General features: G+C 45.4%; 1 protein-coding gene and 1 pseudogene across 1 annotated transcript in view; one reads left to right on the top strand and one right to left on the bottom strand.

The window, feature by feature from the left end:
- The window catches only part of C5H10orf67 (chromosome 5 C10orf67 homolog), a 54,732-nt gene extending 40,246 nt beyond the window's left edge, over positions 1-14,486 (bottom strand). The window contains exons 1-6 of the mRNA XM_066627623.1: positions 14,320-14,486; positions 8,259-8,382; positions 5,576-5,719; positions 3,763-3,837; positions 2,107-2,262; positions 874-877 (exon numbers count right to left, since the gene is read on the bottom strand). Of these exons, the coding sequence (XP_066483720.1) occupies positions 874-877; positions 2,107-2,262; positions 3,763-3,837; positions 5,576-5,719; positions 8,259-8,382; positions 14,320-14,486 (670 nt within the window). The remainder of the gene's footprint in view (positions 1-873; positions 878-2,106; positions 2,263-3,762; positions 3,838-5,575; positions 5,720-8,258; positions 8,383-14,319) is intronic.
- A 1,628-nt stretch (positions 14,487-16,114) lies between these two features.
- LOC136654806 (5S ribosomal RNA) lies at positions 16,115-16,234 on the top strand (annotated as a pseudogene).
- Positions 16,235-22,575: the final 6,341 nt, after the last annotated feature.

Genomic DNA, 22,575 nt, shown 5'->3' with positions numbered 1-22,575 from the left:
TTTGTCTCCATGACATGATACCACAAGAGGGGGCAGTTGTACAAGTTGTGTTACTAAAGGAACAGCTTGCAAATACTGTAAGAGATGGACATTCCTTTCACTCAGTTTCTAATAAATCATGATATCCTGTTACAGAAAAAGTAGTAAACAACTATTGTCTCAAATAATACTACACAGGTACTGATTGAAACAGACATGACTCAGATAAACCTTTCACATCCCACTGATTCACTTTCACCTGGAGAGAGAGAAAAGTATTCTTGAGGGCCAATCCTAACCAACTTTCCAGTCCTGATGCAGCCCTGCCAATCTGGCATGTGCTGCATCCTGGGGTGAAGGGGCAGCCACAAAGGCCTTCTTAAGGTGAGGGAATGTTTGTTCCCTTACCTCAAGGCTGAATGCAGCTTTGCATTGGCACTAGAAAGTTGAATAGGATTGGGCCCCATTTTCCCCACTGAATCAACAGGTCATAAAAGTGCTTAATCTTGGGCGAATCAGACTAATAGTTCCTAGAAGAGAAAAATATATTTCCACTTCTTTTCATAATAGATGGTTTCCTAGCCATGTTTGTGGTATACCTCTCCTCCCTTGTTATTGCAGAGAAACAGTCTTTAGGTGGTTTTCATGGCAATTGTGGGAGTGCACTCACAGCCCAATCCTATTCATGCCTACTCAGAAGCAAGTTCTATTGAGTCCAATGGCACTTACTCCCAGGAAAGTGTGGATAGGATTGCAGCCTTAAGCAGCACTGCAATAAATAATGTTACAAACTTGAAATCTGATGTTGTAGATGAGCGTTTTCCAAGCTAGTATACCTGGAGCTTGAGAAAAAACCTAATTGTTAATAGTCCAGGATGTTCTTTAATGAAAAACTGTCCTGGAGGTGGAAACGTCACGGTGGGGAAGAGTGTATTGGAATCACTGAAGATATGGCAAGGAGATAGGATGTAGTGTCTACAGTGACCCTTTGCTCTGATGAAACTGGGAAACCTGGGGTTAAGAACTGGGCTTTCAGCAGAGGGTGTGCTGCACAGCTGCAGCCACTAGAGGCAGTCAGGCTATAAGGAGCACCTGGGGGCAGGGAGAGTTTGTGGATTGTAGTTGGAGAGAGGGTGTGGTGGAGGGAGAAGAGACTTGCTGGCTAAGATGGACTGACTTTTTGGCCAATTGACCTATTAACTCATGAACTGACTCATGGCTCTGCTTATTGGACTGATTTCCTGGTTAATGATTTACTGGACTTTTGGACTGATTAATTGGCATCTTGACCAATAGACTTGCAGATGCATGACAAATTGGTGGACTGACTTGTGAATTAACCAATGGGCTGCCCAACTGATTAATGAATTGATTGTCTGGACTGAGATTGCTAAGTGGAGAGCTAAAGGGGTGCTGCTGCACCTGGAAGAACTACTGCCTTAGGAACTGGGAGGAGGGACCCTGTAGGGGCCCTCAGGCAAGCTACCTTTTTCACTAGTGCTGGGGTACAGTGTTTGCTAGAGCTGGCTGTGGTGAACCTGGGGGAACTAATTAGCCTTAAAGTGGGCATAGGTTTTCTAGGCCAAGTTTGTAGCAGGAATTTGGCAAGACAGAGGGAGAAATAATCAAAGGTGTCATGTTTTCTTACCCCTCCCTGCCCACAGTGGAATGTGGGTGTCTAAAGAGCCTATTGTTGCCAATGCACAATTTGTACACTTGTAAATAAAGCAAACACTACACTGTAAGCCTCCAGTGATCTCTTGGCTGAAGCGAGACACAGTGATGCCCCTGGAACTTCTAACCACCAGAAGATGTGGGAGCACTCATCATAATGAATAAAATATGATTGACACTTGGCATTACTGGTAGCAGCAGGTACCTTGAGATACAACGAAGATTAGAAATGCTGGTCAGAGATGAACATCTAAAAATCCCACTGCTCTTAACTGTGCCTAAAGTAGTTGTCTGGAACCCAAACACGGCAACAGGAAAGCACACATTCTTTACACTAAAGGGTTTTTACCTAGTTTTCCAACCTAGAAATGGTACCTATGTAGTAAAATGTCAAGCGTGAAGGTTCAGCCATATTCTGTATAGGCTTTCAAATGGCTTTGGAAAACAGCATACCCTTTTAGTTTCCTTCATTTTATAATTCAACAGGTCTTCTTCTAAACTTGTAATAAGAGCGGCCTGCTCCTCAATCTTGGTTCGCAGTCTGTCTAACTTCTCCCCCAATGTTTCTTCATCTTTTCCAGTTTTTCCTTCCTCAATCTGGAAATATTTCTGTTAAAAGTGAGAAGAGCACTGGTGAGAGACCTTGCAGTCACAGGGTACAACGAGAACTGCTGGGTGGCCTCACAACTTCAGATGATGATGATGATGATGATTTTGTAACACCTAAACTATTTCATTCCCAGTTTATCAGGAGTTTCCCAGCCTGCCATTCCCTTTTAAGAAAAAACAATTGCCACTGAATTTTATAGCAGCATTCACAATGCCCAACTCTGCTGCTGACCAGTGGCATTGCTTAGGGGCAGAGGGGATGCAGACCATGCCGGTGACATGCGGGGGAGGGTGACACCACTACTGGCCAAAATTCTTAAAATCCTGGTATTTTTGAATAATGTCATCATGTTGTATATCAATGCATAGTATATCATTGCATTATATATCAATGATGCATAATTTCATGTAGAATGCAATGTAACAAACAACATTGAAATATTTCTATTCTATCAAAAATTATAGCAGAAAGACCAGTGGGGAAGGGCAATGGTACATGACCATGCCCAGTGCCCGGGACATTGCCCTACACACTGCATGGGAGGAGGTCCATCATAGGGATGACATGTTGTCCTCCCACACCGGGTGACACAAACCCTAGTGAAGCTACTTCTGCTAATGCAGAAGAGCAGGCAGCATGGTCTTGCGAAGAGAGTGTTGCACATAAGGCCACAGTAGATGAGATGGCAGAGGATCTGAGAGCACCATTAAAAAATGTGGGAGGACAAAATGCAGCTGCAGGAACCTCCAGTTCAAACTGGGACCATGGTGCTATGGAGAGAGGTGGTTTACTACTTCCCTTGTGCTGTTTCCACGTTAAAATCCTGCCCCCAGCTCCTATTTGAACCATGAGACACAGCATACAGGTGCCCTTAGATCTTCCACTTTCTTGCCTAGTTGTGCCCATGGACTGGAGGGGCCTGGACTTAAGGGGTTGATGTAAACCCTTCTTCTCTCTCTCAGCATTTGGATCACTCACCATAACTCAGCCTAACCCTCCTCCATTGAGAGGACAACTATGTACGCCACCATGCACTGCCTGGAGACAAGGTGAGGTAAAAACACCATTATTCATTATTGCCATTATTATTAGCCACCAGCCATATAGATGCAGTCCTTCATGTGGTACACGAACCACACCAGCCAGCTAGTAAAAAGATCAGCAAGCAATCTTCTTTTGTTGTACTTCCAACAGTTAGGGGCTGGGGTGGTGGTAAGTAGGGAAGAAGGAAAGCAGCACCGCTATTTATTATTTTTATTATTATAATATGTTTATTATTTATTATTATTGAGAATATGCATATGCCACTTTTCACCCAAAAAAGCCATTTAGAATAAAAGAAAGAGAAGGATTCCCTGCCCCCAAGGGGCACACAATCTAAAAAAAAAAAATGCACTGAAGTTGAAGCAGCTGCTTCTGCACCTGTTTTTGCACACCCAGAGCCCAATTCTTTGCTTGCTGCATGTCCTATGTATTGTAGCCAAGTGTTTTAAACTCACCGTATAGTTTGTTCTGAGAATGGCAAGTGCATCACATAATTGTTGCTGGAAGCTGTGTCGCATTTTGGCTTCTTTCTGTAATTAAGAGGAAACACTGACAATCATTTTCAAATTACCAAAACAATCAAGACATATTAATTGGAAAGACTGATCTGACATCAAAATAGCCTTATTTTGGTGTTTTCCTTGTAATGGTCTAAATGCAAGCATCAGACTCTGCAGAAGGCAATCAGAGAAATGTGCCATATTTTCTTTTTCTGATGGTGCTCATGTTCTACGGGCAGCCCAATCCTGACCTGTCCTGGAGCAGGCTGGCTGGCTGGCAGTGTCCAGAGCAGTGTTGGGGCTGGCTGTGGTGCAACCCGGGGCAAGGGGAATCAATTCCTTTATCCTGGGTAATGTGGAAGTGGTCTGAATCTGTTCCACCTAAAGCAATGGTGCAGATTCGAGTGGCCAGGTACTAGGCCAGGCAACCAGAGAGGGGCGTTACGATCTGGCCTAAGTGCCGGATCCTGGCACCACCCCCTCCTGGGCTCAGTCCACCTATGGGCCCGTCCGCCACCCCTCCTTCCCCCCCACCCTAGAACGCCCCAGTTCTACCCTCCCCTTGCCCTTCCCAAACCCATGCACTGGTCTAGGGAGGCTGGTGCTAACTCACCTCTCCACGTTGGCATAGAGGCCAGATTTGGCCTCTGTGGGCCAGAGTACAGATGTGCACCAGCCCAGCCAATTCACAAGTCTGTGCAAAGGTGCCTTACGGCATATTTGCAACAGTACTGGACCGGCCCAAGGAACTTGCGCCAACCCAGTGCAGTCCTAGGATTGTGCTCTAAGGCTATAATTCTACACAACTTTATCTGGGAATAAGTTTTACTGAACACATTGGGACTTCCTTTTGAGTAAATGTGAGTCCAGCACTCTCCTATATCTTTTCCATTTGCGATTTTTTACATTCATGTATTTTTCCAGTTTTCATACATTTGTATTAAACTAGTGCAACTCACTCCAAGAGTATGGGATGAAATGAGCTAGATCTTGGGCAGCCCTATCCTCCCACCTTTCCACCCTCCCTCCCCCATCCAGAAACCCCATCTCTGTAAATGAAGTACAGTAAGTTTCACAGTGGAATGCAAAAGACCCCAGGTTCAGTCTCTGGTACTTCCTATAGGTTGGCAAGAAATTCTGCCAGCCAGTGTAGATATTGAGCTAGGCCAGGGGTGTCCAAACATTTTGGCAAGAGGGCCACATCATCTCTCTGACACTGTGTTGGGGGCTGGGGAAAAAGAATTAATTTACATTTCAAATTTGAATAAATTTGCATAAATGAATTTATTACAGGTGGAACTTATATGAATGAATGAAAGTCTTGCAGCAGCTCAAGGCCTATAAAAGGCCTGGCACAAAGCAAGGCCAGCCTTTCCTTCACTGCCACTACTGCATTACAGACGTGAAACAGCAAGTAGTCCCACAGCTCCCACAGCCCTCGTCCCACAGCTCTGGTGAGAGCTCGAACAGTTGTACTCACGCTGAGAGCAGTTGTGTCGGGCCAGCATATGCTCCAACAAGTCTCTGGAGGGCCAGAGGCTCATTGAAGATTGGGGGCTCCCCGAGTGCCTAATTGTGGCAAGTGGCCCTGGGCTTGGGTTTGGGCACCCCTGAGCTAGGTGGCCCAATGGTCTGATGCAGACTACTTGCCCTGCAATCCACCATGTATACATTGCTATATATCTACAGTAAACAAAAACATCAAATAAACCTTTATGGCAACAGAATAAATTATAGGAAAGAGGAATCAGGAAAAATTGCTCCGTACCTGCTTATAAAAGTCCTCAACATATTGCAGTCTGTCATTTATGTCTTGCCAGAGACGGAATGCGTGTTCCTGAATTTTTTCCTCATACTGAGCTTTAAGGATGGTTTTATACATTGCAAAATCATCATAGATTGAGTTTGCGAACTGAAAATGCAAGAAAGTTAATGTTGCACCATGCATTCAAAAGAGATTGATGGTCAATTGCAGTGCAAGCCTTTGCATATATATTCAGAAGTAATTCTCACAAAATTCAGTGGAATTTACTTCTGAGTAAAGGAGTTTAGGATTGCAGCTGGGCAGCCCAATCCTAAGGTTTCCTATCACCCAGGGCTGTACCCTATGGGGCAGGGAAGCATTACCAGGGCAAGGGAACAAATGCTCCCCTTCTGGACCCACCCCTTCCTTCCTCCCGCCCACCACAGGCACTCACCCATAAGTCGATCCCACAGATAAGTCGAGGGCAGGTTTTGAGCCATAAATCATGGAATTTTCTATGACCCTCAGATAAGTCGGGGGTTAAACTTGGGGGGGGGGTGTCTGACTATAGTTTTGTCTGATTTTACCTGAGGCCAGATCCTGAAAAATAACCTACCACTAATTGTTACCTAAGAACTGTAGTCTCTAATTTATTAAAAACATAATAAAAGATCATAAGATACATTTTTATTCTTTTTTAAATTCTGGTCTTCACTACCTTTTTGTAATCACTATCAGAGTAAGTGCACTGTAAACACCATACCAGTAAAAGAGTGTTCCCAACCTGGTATTCATGTACTCCCAGGGACACTCAACAGGACCTGTAGGTGTACTTGAAAAAGAATGGAATAATGGCAGAAAAAGGCAGGTTGTGCTCCAGAATGCTTTGCAGGGCCAGCAAGGCAGGAAGGGAGGTAGCTAGTTGACTGTGAAAGCCCCACCAATAGCTAGTTTTTGGTCATCAATTCATGTATGAACCAGTGATTGAAAACCAGCACAGTAAAAAAGCTGAAACGTAATATGAAAAGTGATCAATCACCCAGAATTTCTCAGCACACTTCTGGTACAAAACAGTGCAAAGGCAGAGTCTTCTGTTTGTCAAACAGATAAAAAGAGAAAACACTGTGATGAATACATGAAGTCTGGGTTTTCATATGGAGGAGGTGAGGGCTTGTATTATTACAAACATTGTGCTAATAGGAAGGGTACAATTTATGGAAATGGGCTGCCAAGGGATATGCAAGTGAAAAAGATTGAACCCTGAATCAAATCCACCTTTAAGGTGTCTGGTGTGTTAAGGCAGAAGCTCCACATACAACATACAACCCATAACACGTAACTGGGAGTGTGCAATTCAATTCACAGCAGAGAGATGCAGCTACATATATTTGCAATCCTTTTTACTCAGAAGTAGACCCACTGCTTTCCATGGGTGTTATTCTTAAGTAATGGTGCACTGAACTGTAGCCTGGGAAGGAGGATTCCCATCCTGGTGTTTCAAAAAACAGACCTGCTTTGCAAGCATTTGCCAAGCAGAACCAGAACCAGGCTGCGGTAGAAGGAAGGAGATTAAAAGGTTAACTTTGGCTGGAATTTCCCAGTTGCCAGTTTTCCAGTAGAAAGGATTTCCCAGTAGAAAGGAAACTTTTCAGAGTTGCAAGGCTCTGCCCTCTGATTGACCTGGAGATAAGGTGAAGTGATAATTGGAGCTTGATTACTTGGCAAAAATTTCAGGTACTATACGTGAGTATCTACAGTAGTTCTGCCTCTTCCCCTGCTCTGAACAACCCTGCGGCCAACTTATCACCTGGAGCTCTCAGCAGACATCCTCCAGCACTGAGACCCAGTTCCAACTGATGCTGGGCTCAGTGCCGGTGGCACATCAGTATGATTTCTCAGGCAAATGAGGGGGGTTCGACAGGGACGACAACATGGAACTTATCCAAATCTTACATAGTTAACAGTGTTTAAATACCCTGTCTCATATCTTGTATCTATTCCTATCGACAACACAGTTCTTGCACTCACTTTCACTCGCGTATATTACCAGGCTGGAGGTTAATCATATGTGAATAAGAAGACAATAGAGAGGCTGATGAAACAACAACAGTAAAACTCCAATGGTCCTACATCCAATTATATGGCAATCCCGAGTCAGGCATCAAAATGGATCCTGGTCACCATGTGGAAGTGCTGGATGTTGTTTGGGTCAGCAGTAGTCTTGACTTTGGGTGCGTGACCAGCAGGGAAGCTTTTGCAGGCAGCAATCCTTGCTGGCACCCAGGACCATGGAGTAGGCCTTGCTGGAAGCTCCATAGGCACAGCCCTGGGCAGGGGGCAGTGTACTCTGAATACAATGCCAGCAGCCGGTCAAACTGCAGTGAGCTGATGTCCAAGTGGCCAGGTAATTGCTCTGAGTAATTGCTCTGAGCTGCTACCACTGCCTGAGGAGGCACCACATCAGTCTGGTACAGGCCTTCTGATAGTCTGGCATATTCAATAATCCAACAATACCTAATTCCCAAAGGCACCGGATTATCGGAAGTCTTCTATAATTATCATTTCTGAAGCAAAAATCACTGCAGATATAAAACTACAATGACAGTTTGCCCACAATCCCTACACGAGAACTAACTACTTATATAAGTGACTGCAGTGCCTTATATGCATTCAAGCCCTGCCCACATGATTTCAGAAAACAACTTACATTTAACAACATTCTTGTTGATGCTGTAAACTCTTTTAGTTCCCTTATTTCATTTGTATCAGTTTGGGTAGCGTGATCTGAGATTGCAAAACCTATTCTTAGGTCATCTGAAATGGAAGTCACACTAAAAATATTTTTGAAAATAATAGTTACTCTAAACAGCAGAGACAATTAGCCTTATATAGATACTAAGCTTAGAGCAGCAGTAATCTGATAAAACAATCAATTTTCCTTTTAAAGCACATGTACTTCAATGCCAAACACATTGTACTTATAATGAAATTTGCTTCTAAGCAAGTATGTTATTGCTCTTTGTTTTTCAGCTATGTAAACAATAATGATGGCTGGCTGTTGTTCTCAAGCAGATCATTACTACAGAATCTGCATTTCTAGTTCCCCCCCCCCCCCCGAAAAATATAATACTATGCTGTTTTTCAGAGTGATCGTAAGGGTTACTAACATAATACGTAATGAAGCATTCTGAGTACTCCAATGTACTGCGTCAGTGCAAATTGTTGTGCTAATTATACAACTGATGAGAACTAGTTCTTCCGATTACTCAGCAGCCAGGATGTTTGGTGCTGTGTGTATGTGAACTAGAGACTTCCGTTTGCAAACACATTTTCTGCAAGCTCACCTGAAAAACTGATGCATGAAGTGGCAGGTGTTTGTGAGCTTCAGAATGAGAGAAGCCCTTTTTAAAAGTGTCACCACAAAAGTATAGGCATTCCTCCCTAATCTGGACTGCTTTAATGCATGTGAGCCTAGACTGTGTGTGACACAGTAAATGACCAAGGTGCTTCTGTGCCAATTAAAGCAACCAAACCAACACACTGACTTGTCCAGGAGGCAGAATTCCAGTGTCTCCTGTGTGGCTTGTACTTACTGACTGGAGTCTCTAGACTAAGTCCTAATGGGGCCTCCCTATTTTATTCAGTTTAGGCATAGTGAATTATGCAGTAACATTCTCCAGACTCCCTCTCCTTCAGCTCAGATTAGGAGATATCCTGCAGGCCTGGTTTTGGATCTGGAGACCTGCCAGGGACCTGTACACAACCTTTTTCATTCCCAACACTTGTGCAGAGCCTGAACTCAGTAGTCAAGATTCAACAGACAGCTCATTTCGAGGTAGGGGGTGAGGGGAGTGCTTAAAAGTTGTACATTACATGGCCATCATGGACCTTGCTGGCTATAATACATTACTTTGTTTTGGCCTAGCATGCGTTTGCTTTGTCCTAGGCCCAGCCAGGGCCGGCCTCAGGACTGGTGGTGCCCAATGTGGGGCACTCATGTGCAGCCCCCCACTCATCAGGTAGCGGTGGCAAGTGCAGCCACAGTGAACTAGACACTTGTGGTGCTCTGTGCAAAGCATGGCACCCAGAAATAGTCGGTGATGACAACTACTTCTGGGAGGCCCATTTCAGGCCAAACAGTCCAAGGGGATGGTAAGCCCACACTCCACCCACATGCTGCCCTTCCAGGCTACCAGATGCTGACTTCGGCTGTGGGAGATCTGCCCACCACCCCAGTGTGAGTGCCCAATGCCACAACATAGGCTACATTACCCTAAGGTCAGCCCTGGGCCCCCTGCATACATTGCCACCACTATACATAAGTCACATCACATTGCTTTATGCAGCAGATCTTATCTTATGGTGTGCAACAGCTCACACTGCACAGGCTGTTGGGCTTTCTCCATGTTAGTAAAGACTTGAAAAGGGACACACCAGAGGCATCTCAGTTGCCAGAATTATTAATTTCATTCATACCCTGCTCTTCCTTCAGGAAGCTCAAAGCAGCTTAGGTAAGGTTGGTTCCAGGCAGTATTGAGAAACTAACTAGGCCAAGGCCTGCTTAGGTTTGAAAATGGAACACTGCTGTAGGGCATTGAGGGCCCAATCCTATGCAGTGCGTGCTGGCTCACTGCCAGTGCACGCTGTTGCAAATGTGCTGTAAGGCACGTTTGCGGCCCTCAGCACTGGTGGAGCGCTGGTGCTAGCCCTGCGCTGGCTGTCGTTGGGCTAGCACTGGTGGAGCACCGGCTCTCCACCACTCAGTGGTTGCACGGGCCACTGGGCTGCGGAGAGGTAGGTGAGGGTGTGGAGGGAGACAGGGAGGAGGCATTCTGGGGTGGGTGGAAGTGAAGGGAGGGTGAAGAGAGGCCGGGCAGGAGGCGTGCCAGGGCGAGGGAGTGAGGCGGGACTGGTAGAGCTTTGCTCCACAGGATCTTGAGCCTCTATGTCAGGCCACCTGCCCAACATGGAGGCTCTTAATTCTATACCGATCCTTAGGTTGCCATGGAATCGAGTAGGCCCATTGCAGAACTACTCGCCTTACCTGGGGGAAGGGGACAAAAGTTCCCTTCTCCCAAGGAGACAGCAGTAGCTGCCTGGGGTGCACTGGATGCAGCCGCAGACATTATCGGCGCCACTGCAGCCCTGTGTGCCAGTCGGCTCAGGATTGGGCTGTAAATCATTTTCTGGAGGGGGGAAACATTGCAGAGTTGTAGAGCATATGCTTTGCATGCCAAAGATCTCAGGTACAATCCCTGATATCTTTAGAAAGGGCAAATAAAAATTCTTCTCTGAAGAAGGGCTACCAGCTGGAATGGACAATATGGAACGTTATTTGGTGGGTCGCTGTGAGATACAGGAAGCTGAACTAGTTGGGCCTATGGCCTGATCCAGTGGGGCTGTTCTTATGTTCTTATGTTATGTGATAGTACAGTCAAAAGACAATATGAGGTAGCCTCTTGTGTGGAACCACTCAAAGCATCTTTCAATTCCACTTTGGGAGGGTTACCTTAGCCCTTCTCTCCCATCATCTGAGAAGCCCAGTGAATGAGCATCTCATTTAATGACTGGCTTGTGTGAATGACGAATTTGTAGCACATCAATCTCCTGGAGGAGGCTGCTATTCTAAATCTGACTGGCTTTACTAACTTCAGAGAACAGCTGCACATGGAGGCTGCTTTGGCTGTGGAATGAGTCAAGATGTACGTCACCCAAGCTAAACTTAGCTCATCAGAGGGAACTCTTCATGCTACACTACGGGAGGACAGGGGTGGAAGAAATGCCAGGGTGGTTTTAAATAGCCTTCTACATTCACATTTCTCAGACCTGAACAGATGACATATGTTAATCTCCTCATGTCAGTAAACTCTTTAAATAGCAACATGAGAAGATTCAATCTCTGTATCTGAGGGCAGAAATGCACATTACAGGAAATGTATGCTAAACACATCCCTGTTTGCTTTTTCAACAGCAAATGGATCTGGTCTCCATGGAGGGTCCAGGCACCTGTTCAATCTGGTGGCAAAACACATCAGTGCAATTTTCAATGAGGGACAGTTCGGAGCTGGATTTTACCACTGATTCCATGATTTTACATAAAACAGGAGAAGAGCTGTGCACCATTTGCAGCATTGTGAACAAATCTGACCAGAGTATATTTCCCCCCCGCCAATTTAGCTATTTATTCTTATGAAGCCAGTGTGACTCTGGAAGCACTGTACTTATGTAGCCAAGGCAAGTCAGAATCTCTTAGGGCGCAATCCTAACCAACTTTCCAGCACTGATCTAGCCACAATGCAGCCCCCAAGGTAAGGTAACAAACATGCCCTTACCTTGAGGAGGCCCCCTTGACTGCCTCCCCACTGCAGGACGCAGGGCACACCACATTGGCACAGCTGTGTCAGTGCTTGAAAGTTGGTTAGGATTGTGCCCTAAGTCTCTATTACATAACAGTAAAATATGAAGAATACTAAGCATGCTTATTTTTAAAATTGCTACGTACACAGACAATTCATAACTACTGTATAGTCATTTCTTGATGTTGCAGGGATCACATGAGGAACGTACAGGTCAGGTGTGTGAACCAGTCACTGTCTCTCAGGCTAACCTGTCTCTCATATTATTATTATTATTATTATTATTATTATTATTATTATTATTATTACTATCCTGCCTTTCTCACCGAAGGAACTCAAGGCGGCTTACAACAAGGTTAAAACAAATTAAAAATATAATTTAAAAACAGATAAAAGCATATTATCTCATACTGAGAGCCAGGATGATGTAGTGGTTCACAAGTTGGACTTAGGGCACAATCCCAACCAGGTCTACTCAGAAGTAAGTCCTATTTTCTTCAATGGGGCTTACTCTCAGGAAAGTGTGGTTAGGATTGCAGCCTTAGACCTGGAAAACCCAAGTTCAAATCTCCACTCAACCACAAAGCTTTGTGGGTGACCTTGGCACAGCCACTATCTCTCATGGTGACCAGATGTCATAACCACAAAAGAGAACAAGGCACCCCAAAATGTAGGACATCCTAGGACATGACAACATAAAAGCTAAATACACTGGTATACTGATTTAATGTGGTTAATTTAAATACCATATTACTTATTATTAAATTTAAAACTATATGACACATAATTTATTACATATAATTTATTGATTACAAGAAGGCTGTGTGCTGCCTGTAGAGGCCCACTGATGGGGAAAAGGAGGACATTTAAGTTATTTTCCAAAACAAGAGGCTAAAAAAGAGGTCATGTCCTAGAAAAAGAGGACATCTGGTCATCCTACTATCTCTCAGCCTCACCTACCTCACAGGTTTGTTGTGAGGGCAAAAGGAGGGGAGGAACTATGGACACCACCCTGAACTCCTTGGAGAAAGGGTGGTATAAAAATCTGATAAAATAATTATTATGAGGATAAATCTGAGATACATCATCGCCTATATTTCAGTATTGACATTGGCTTCCAGTTTGTTTCTGAGCATGATTTAAAGTGTTGGTTTTTAACAAACTATAAAGGCCTAAATGTCAGAGGCCCAAGAAGTGCCTTCTCTTCTCTGAACCTGCCTATTCATTGGTCTCACCATCAGAGACCTCTTTTCTGATGGTTCCTTCTTTGTGGAACACCCTCAGCCTGGCACTTTCATTCCTAGTGTTTATTTACATCCTAAGTAAGGCATTTGCACCTTACCTTTCTCATCACAAGAACCCTAACAACACTCGTGAAATCATACGCTCCCCATAAAACAACATAAGTCAAATTATGGGGGGCTAGCACCTGTTTAAGGGCAAAATCCCAACCAGGTCTACTCAGAAGCAAGTCCTATTTTGTTGAATGAGGCTTACTCTCAGGAAAGTGTGGTTAGGATTGCAGCCTCATGCTTACTTGGGAGTAAGTCCAATCAATCAGACTTACTTCTGAGTAGACACACCTGTAGGATTGTGCTCTAAGTCTCACCTACTTTGGACTGACTCCTGCTCTGTCCTCCTTTGTCCTGTGTGATTTGTGTTATTTGCTCTTCTGTTTATAATAATTCGTATACTTGATGTTTTTCTTTTTATTGTAACTGGTTCAATTTTTGATATTGTGACTTATATACAGTAATTTATTGATTTCTTTTAGTATGTAAATTACTTTGTGGACTAATATTCTTGAAAATCGGCATACTGTAGTAGTATTGTGAGTGAATGATTGAATGAAAGTTGTAAGCCAGCGTTTCCCAAAGTTTGTTCTTTGTGGTACCACTTCACATGATCCACCTATTCAAAGTAACTGGTGATGACATCATTGCCAGTTACTTCTGGGTTGGGAGGCTAGATGCCACATGACAAACCCCAGTAAGAGGCTCAAGGTGGACTGGAAGGCTTGTTGAGCCTGGAAAAAATGCTTTGGAGCTCTGCCCACCAAGCCAAGCCTCCTAGCCCTGTTTGTTGCATCATGGTTCAGGTCTCTCTGCTGGGCGGCAGGTCCTGCGGATACCACCAGACACCACCTCTAGTACCACTGGTGGTACCCTTACTACTGGTTGAGAAACTCTGTTGTAAGGGGCTTTGAGCATGCACTTTGGCACAAGGTGTGTTGTGCATATGTGGCTAGATTAGTAATTGCATGAAGACGGGCAAGGAGGCAGGCAGCCTTGAGGTCCTTTGGAGGAAGGGCAGGACTAAAGGGTGCAGCCCAGGGCACCCCTTTCCCTTGCCCACTGCCTCCCTCTGGCTGCCTTCTGCTGGTCGCCCCCTGCAGGCGGCCCGGCGTGTTACCGGTAGTCCTCCTCCAGCTCCTCCAGACTGCAAGGCAGAGTGAGGAGCTCCAGGATGCGGGGCGAGAGACTCAGGGCGCGCGTGGAGTGCAGGGCGCGAGCCTGCGCGCTCACATCCTCCTCCTGGGAGAGGGGCACCGCCAGGGCGCGCGTCGCCGTCCTGGCCATCATTTGCTCCTCTGGTCCAGCGCTGGGGATAACGCCAGCGAGCGCTCCCATGGCAACCAGATGCTCTTCCGGGGGGGGGGCGCAGTTCCATCGCTCCCTGCAAGAGTTCCCCCCCCCCATCCTTTTCTTTCCACCATCCTTATGGGTGCAAAGGCTTCAGTGGCAAAACGGGGTGCTGAGCCTGGTGCTTGGTGATTTGGGCCGCAGTCCTAGTCACACTTACACCTGGGAGTAAGCCCCACGGACTATAATGGAACTTACTTCAGAGTAGACATGCATAAGGATTGGACTTGATGTCAGCCAATGGAGCTAGGAAGAAAGGCGATTCAGGGTGTATGTGTGATTGAGAGTTACAAAAGTGTGCATGGTGCCAGTGGCATAGCTAGAGGGGGTGCAAAGCACCACGTGCAAGAGGCCCCTTCCCCTCCCCTTCAGAGCTATTGGGGCAGTGGGCACAAAACAGAGGCATTTAGCTCTAGCTAAACCTTCTCTAGCTACACCACTTCATGATGGAGAGAGAGAGAGAGAGAGAGAGAGAGAGAGAGAGAGAGAGAGAGAGGTCTTTCTCCCTTGCTCCCCAGAATCAGGGGTCATCCAATAAAACAGAAAGGTAGAGGTTTTGGACAGACAGAAGGAGGTGCTGAATTAATCTGTGGAATTCGTTGCCACATAATGTGATGCAGGCCACTCATTTGGATGACTTAAGAAGGGAATTGGACAAATTCATGGCAGACAGGTCTAAATGGCTAGTGATCATGATGGCTATGTGCTACTTCCAAGTTAAGCAGCGGTGTGCCTGTGAATCCCAATGGCAGGAGAGAAGTAGGGTATGCAGGGAATGGATGGAGGCATGTTCTTTTCCCTCTCACACAACACCAGAACTAGGGGACATCTGCTAAAATTGAGTGTTGGGAGAATTAGGACAGACAAAAGAAAATATTTCTTTACCCAGCGTGTGATTAGTCTGTGGAACTCATTGCAACAGCATATGGTGATGACATCTGGCCTAGATGCCTTTGAAAGGGAACTGGACAAATGTTTGGAGGAAATGTCCATCACGGGTTACAAGCCATGATGGATATGTGCAACCTCTTGATTTTAGAAGTAGGCTATTTCAGTATGCCAGATAAGAGGGAGTGGCCACAGGATGCAGGTCTCTTGTTGTCCTGTGTGCTCCTTGAGGCACCTGGTGGGCCACTGTGAGATACAGGAAGCTGAACTAGATGGGCCTTTGGCCTGATCCAGCAGACTCTTCTTATGTGATTGGTTGGCTACCTTCAGTCTCAAAAGACTATGGTATAAGCCTACAGCACCTGGTATTCCCAGGCAGTCTCCCATCCAAGTACTAACCAGGCCTGACCCTGCTTAGCTTCTGAGATCGGGCATGTGCAGGGTAACAGTTGCTTCTTATGTACGATATGACTTTCTCTCCTGCTTGTGGGCTTCTCAGAGGCTGAAGTTGTAGTTGAAGGCATTGAGACAGAAGTAACTTTTCAAGTTTGATTTTGATGATTCAACCACATCATAAACTTTTCCTACTTTGAGATCAGCCACCATATGCTTACATCTGAGTTGGCATCCTTTAGTCTTGGAAGACTATGGTATTCTTATCCCCAGCCCCCAGGGGAGATAGCAGCAACTGTTACCCTGCACATGCCCAATCTCGTCTGATCTTGGAAGCTAAGCAGGGTCAGGCCTGGTTAGTACTTGGATGGGAGACTGCCTGGGAATACCGGGTGCTGTAGGCTTATACCATAGTCTTTCGAGACTGAAGGTTGCCAACCAATATGCTTACAACTTGCAAAACAACCCACATGTCTGAACTTGGATAGGATGAAACAGAAGGAACAACAAGATGTATTTTGTTAGATTGTATAAAATAAAATGTGCTATTCCAAGAGATCTTTTATAGTGTTCTGTGGCCCGGGGTGGGGGGAACACACTCACAAAAGACTCACTATTTTTCTTTTTCCAAAGGAGAGAGGTAACTATAGCAATGCAAATGTACATGATAAATGAAATGGGTAACAGCTAACGTGTGAATTAAATTCCGGAGTAGGTATATATGCGAAGACAGTTTTAGAAGTTTACTTTAAAACCCATTGAAGACCTATTCAGAAAAATAATTATGTTATGAGCCAGAGAGATAGCCTGCTGTTCTCTTACTTTACACATCATCATCCCCCATGCATTCAGGAATGGATGGGGGATAATGGTGAAGAGGACTGTTGTGTCTCATGGAATAGACTAACAAATTTATAATCCTCCTTAACACTGCCACAGTGAGTATCATATGTGCATATGTGATTGAATATTGCACTTACCTTGTATCAACCAAATTCACATTGGAATAGCACAGTGAGGCCTCTAGCACAGACATGCATATGATCACTATTATGCTAGCCTACAAATAGTTGAATCTTCCCACTACATCTTATTTTGTGTTACAGTGGGAAACCAATTACATTAGGATGTCTTCTGCAAAATTGCATGGAGATACAAGGAGCTGGATGGAAGAAGGAAAGATTTACCATAGCATAAAATATATTAATCCCCAACCTTTCCTTATGCTGCTCTAAACTCCTGTACAAGGTGCAAAATCTACTGTCAGGTTAGATCTACTGCGTGGTTCTGTTGTCATAGGGGATTTGGGGCAGTGAATTTGGTTGATACAAGGTAAGTTTGCACCAGCAGCAGGCTGGCAATGTGGGGGTCTGGGCAGGGTGGAGAAGGGCATTTCAGGGGTATTCTGGGGTGGGGGAAAGTGGGCAGCAGGCACACCAGTGAAAAGACCAGGATACGTCACTTAGGCCAGATCCTAGCCCGTCTCCCGAGCAACCTGGCCTTACTTCAGGTTGCTTGGATCTGCACCACCAATTTAGGTGGCACAGATCCGAGTAGTCCTGTGGGGTAGCTGCTGCACAACACAGGGTAAGGGGAATGAATTCCCTTTACTCCGAGTTGCATTGCAACCTGACCCAAGCCTGACCTGGATGCAGCGTAGGCCTGCCAGCCTGCCTACTCCAGGGCAGGTTAGGTTTGAACTGTAATTAATACACTATAATAGATAGTATGCTATGACTGATTAAATATATACATACTAGAAATAATATTTATGGGGAAAATAATAATGCAGATAATAAAGCATTGTATATTGTATGTAGGATTACACTCTTGTATTTCTATGAAACCTGAAGCCATTCTCTAAATATATACACACTTGAGCAATGGACTAATTTCTTGTCTCCATTCACACACTTTTCCAGGCAGCCGAGCCAAATTCCATCCTGGTGTGATTATATATTGGCAACCTTCAGTCTCGAAAGACTATGGTATCGCACTCTGAAAGGTGGTTCTGGCACAGCGTCTAGTGTGGCTGAAAAGGCCAATCCGGGAGTGACAATCCCTTCCACACCAGGAGCAAGTGCAGTCTGTCCCTGGTCTGTCTCCCTGGCTATGGGCCTTCCTTCTTTGCTTCTTTGCCTCAGACTGCTGGCAAAGTGTCTCTTCAAACTGAGAAAGGCCATGCTGCACACCCTGCAGGTGTGGATTACTTTTGTGATAACTAACTGATGTGTGTTATAAACACAGCTCATTTAATATGTCAATGAATAGGTATGTGGTGATCTCGTGTCCTATATTTGAAAAGGGCACCTAAATTTTATTCAGGTTACAGTTTTGCAGGGTGCGTAATGGAATGTGGGAGACATAGGTGGCAAAAAGCATATAAAATGTAATGCTGCGTGTTTTTAAGGTTACGTAATTAATGGCAGTTTCTAATTGCTTTTCATTAACAAAGTAACAATTATCTTATGGTTAATTACGTCTTTGGCTTTTGTTTGTTGTCCTTGTTTCTTAGGAAACTGCAAGTATAAAATTTCCATTTATGTATCCATAACTCCTTAAGTTTAACATCACAAAGTTCTAACATCTTCCTAATGTCAAAGAGACATCATCCACGTCTTAGTTCAAACATTGATGGCTCATGGCTACTAGCTATCTACATTCCTAGGTAGGTTACACCCTACCTACTTAAGTCAGGGCTGGAGAGAAGCAGTATGCTCAGCAGAGGACATGTCCAACTTGGACTGGTTAGCAGAAAGGAACCTTGGGGGAGGAGGTGTGGGGAGGCAAAAGACCTGTTACTTTTGGAGGAAGGGGGGGCAGACCAGTTGTTGCTTTAAGGCTAGCATCGCCCATTTGAATGTCTATATCCCAAATGCTGAACTTCTCTCTGAAAATAAATATTACATCTCAAGTGTCCTTTACCCCCCAAGGAAATCATCCCTGCACAAGGCAGTCCATGCAACTTTCTAATCCTTGAAGAAGCAGGAAGCACCACACAATATGTCACGTTACTTACTGCTGCTATTACTATGATTTCTGCCAGACAGATTTAGTGCGAACATTGTGCTAGGTGCTTAACAGAACACAAGTGACACAATCTGTGCCAATGGTGCTTATTTGAAAGATAAATGAGACAAATCAAGACAAATTATACCAATTAGACAAATCAGGAAGGAAAAGGGGGGACATGGATAATGGAGTAGCATGAGTGGGCGTTCAATCATAATTCAATGAGGGCTGATACAAAACAAAGTAGTTCTCCCCCTTCTCTACTTGCCACTGTTCTCATTGCATTGTTTGCCAGTCATACATAATAAGAAAAGTTGCTTTTAGTGCAGCAGTGAAGCTGACATCATTGGATACCAATGTTCTGCCAGACGTGTTTGTAGTTGTGGTGTGCCTCTCATGTAATCTGATTGCATCCGGGAATGTGCCCAGTAATCAGTGATTCCTATGCCTGTGGAAGTGTTAAAGTGGGGGGGACGGGACCACACACGACATGGTCCTTTATTTGTTCAACCAGAAGCTATGCCTACCTATATAATAAGCTTCATTTCCCAGCCTGATTCAGCAGACGTATAGACTTTTTGTGTAAATTGTAGGAGAGAGCAGGGAGAAGCTGATTTACATGGAAAAAAGCAGCTCTTTAAAGAAGGGTGGGGCCAACATCCAGAGTGGTCAGCGGGCAGGCAGGGAGCAGGAGGTGGGGCCAGGATCCAGCACTTGCTCCCTTGTTTCACAGGTCTCTTTTTCATTGTCTCACATGTGCTGGAGAACTTTAAGTAACCTCTCAACTTGCTGTTGAGCTTCACTGCTTCTGCCCTTGCACTCCACCTGGCTTCAGACGCCAACTTAACGATTCAGACATGGTGTTTTTGAGCTTTTCTCAGAGTGCAGTGTTGAAAGAAGAATACATTGAGAGCATCAATGGCTCCAAAACTGTCCATCATTGGATCCTGCTTGGCTGCATGTACACCCACCAAGTTGAGTGAGTGATTGTTGCAATTCACAAACAATGCCAGTTTGTTTTCTCGTGTGTTCTTTGATGAACACCACTTCTGTGTCCAGCCATCATAGCAGCACTGTCATAGCACTGTGATCAACAGTCTTGTAGCTCCATTCCATCCTTCTCTAGCTGTTTCAAGATGTCTTCAACCAAGCTCACAGCATCCTTTTGTCTTATCTGGATGAAACCAAGGAAGGACTCTCTAACACAGTGTTCTTTTCAAAATCAATTCTTACATACCTCACTACTTCTGACATCTGCTCATGGTGTACCAGATCAAGAGTCAAGTCAAGCATGATGTCCTAGTACTTGGCTTTACAAATGCCTCTCAGTAAACTCTGGCGAACAGTGGATGCCATCAGGTGGTTGAATTCATTCTGGACACCTGGTGAAAGATAAGATGTTCCTCCAGGATGACGTTCTACATATACAAAATGGAGACTTTTTAGAAGGGGAATAAACCAGCCATGAGCAAGTCACTTCCTCACCATGACCATCTCCCAATTTCCTCTTAAACCAACTTTTTGTCATTGAGCGGTTATTAGTTGGTAGGATGTGCCCCTCACTGAAATACTTTAGACCCAGTTTTAGTATTTCTGTTCTCAAGGTTTCAATCAATCCTTGTCGAACTTCAGAAGTCCAATGTCATGCTGTTCAGAAGCTTGCACTGCCTTCATACCTAGAACTGGAAAATTAAAGAAAAAATTAAAGGAAAAAACTTCCATAAAAAGATGACACTTTTGAAGTTGGTGAATAATCATATACTGAAAAGTCAGTTCCCTAGGGTTACAACGTCCTGGAACAGAGGATCAACTTTTATGAGGAGAGAAGAAAGGAAGAAAAAAGGGAGAGACATAGTTTCTGTTTTCTGTGGGGCAAGTAAAGCAGCCTTAGCATGACTAGCAGCTCAATCCTATGCATGTCCATTCATGCATAGTAAGTCCCATTATACTCAATGGGGCCTACTCCCAGTTAACTGTAAATAGGATTGCAACAGTGGCAGACATCCCCAGCCCCTGCCCTGGGGCAAAGATTCGCGCTGGTGCCCCCCATGCACAAATCTGCCCCCCACTTACCTGGAGTGCACAGAGCCTCGCATGACTCCAGGACATGTCAGGAAAACCTCCTGAAGGTTCCCAACACTTTAAACTGTGCTTCTGGCAAACTGGAAGCAGTTTCCATCCCCATGGGGAACCTCATACCTTAAATTACATTCATAACCCTTTTTCCAACATGAAGATCATACTCAAAATGGAACAAAATGGGGCATACTCAAATTCACAGCACATTCCTAAATACCGCTAGTGCCGATGCAGCACATAAAGCATGTTTGCAACAACTCGTGTAAGCAGCGCTGGCAGGAAGGTGTGCGCCGTCCCACTAGCGCTAGACGCACAGCCACCAGCAGAGATAAGTGTTGTGCCTAATGGCGCAGGGGAAGGGTGCAGTGGAAGGGTGGAACAGAGGCAGGAAGGGGGTGTAACAGGACAGAGGGTGGCATGGGGTGGGAAAGGCCCAAGAGGGAGGGGGCAGGATGGTGGAGGAGGTCTCTGCTGTATCCTAAGCCCCTTCCAAGGCCTGGAAGCCCCACATGGAGCTGCTGGGATTTATGCCAGCTATTTTGCTGGCACAGATCCAAGTAGCCTCATTGGGCAGTCTGGGTCTTTATCCAAGATAAGAGAAGATATACCCCTTACCCTGAGTAGACCTCCAGCTTCCTCTTTACCTGTGCTGGATACAGTGGGCCTGCCAGGGCATCTGAGAGAAATTTTATCAGGGGGTACAAAGTTTATTTTGGGTCTCCTTCCCAAAGGCTGAGGTGAAAAACAGTGCAGGGGAATAGGGATGATGGAGGCAGGTGGAACAGGGCAAGGATGGAACAAAATGGGGCAAAGGGTTGGAGCGACCAGAAAATTCTCTAGAGCCCAGGTCTACTTGCCCAGTAGACCTGGCCTGTCAGACAACCCAGCCGCAATCTTGTGCATTCCACAAGGCCAGCTGAGATCCCAGGAAATTTCCAGGTTTCAAAACTTACTCCTGCACCAGTTCCACAGCTGTGTCCCTGAGTTCCTATGCACTCCTTCATGGTAAGTGGATCCACAAGCCAAAGAGCTACTGTAGTAGGACACTTTCCTCTCAATATGACACTGTTAGGAACTATCATGTATAAATTCCTCAGCCCAGTGCGTACGGCTTGCAACTGCAGTCTCTGAGGTGCAGCCCACAGTAGCATCCCCCAGCATCACTTGTGGGAGGCTGGGTTGGAGATGGGGTGATGTCAGCAGCAGCTAAGGCCAAGCAGTTCCAGGAACCCCAAGTGGGCTGTGAGTAGGAAATTTCCAGGCTCCCTCTTTTGTCTCCCGGGTCCCCTCTTTGCCCTGGGCCTCTCCCATGGGCTCCGCTCTGACAGGGCCCCTGCCTAATTGTCCACCTGGACATCCACCAAACATGTACAGATTATGCTGGTAACACCTGCATATCCTCCAAAGATAACTTTTCAATTAAGGGCTGCTTGAGATCCCTTACTTGAATGGCATAAGGAGCAGGGTCAGCTGTGGCTCCAAATAATGACACCATCTCCAGCTCTTCCAAAGACTATTGGTATCGAGCAGTCCAGTCCTGAGCTGCCCAGGGTGCCCAGGCTCGGAGGCACCGGAAGGGCTGCCACTGGATCCTGCGCCTCCCAAGCTACCAAAGGAGATGCCTCGGGAGAAGGGGACTTTCGTCCCCTTCCCC

This window comes from Tiliqua scincoides, chromosome 5 (assembly GCF_035046505.1).
Source record: "Tiliqua scincoides isolate rTilSci1 chromosome 5, rTilSci1.hap2, whole genome shotgun sequence".
In the NCBI taxonomy this organism is placed as follows: domain Eukaryota; kingdom Metazoa; phylum Chordata; class Lepidosauria; order Squamata; family Scincidae; genus Tiliqua; species Tiliqua scincoides.
Note: the sequence above shows the minus strand (reverse complement) of the source record. Positions and strands in the feature narration are given on the sequence as shown.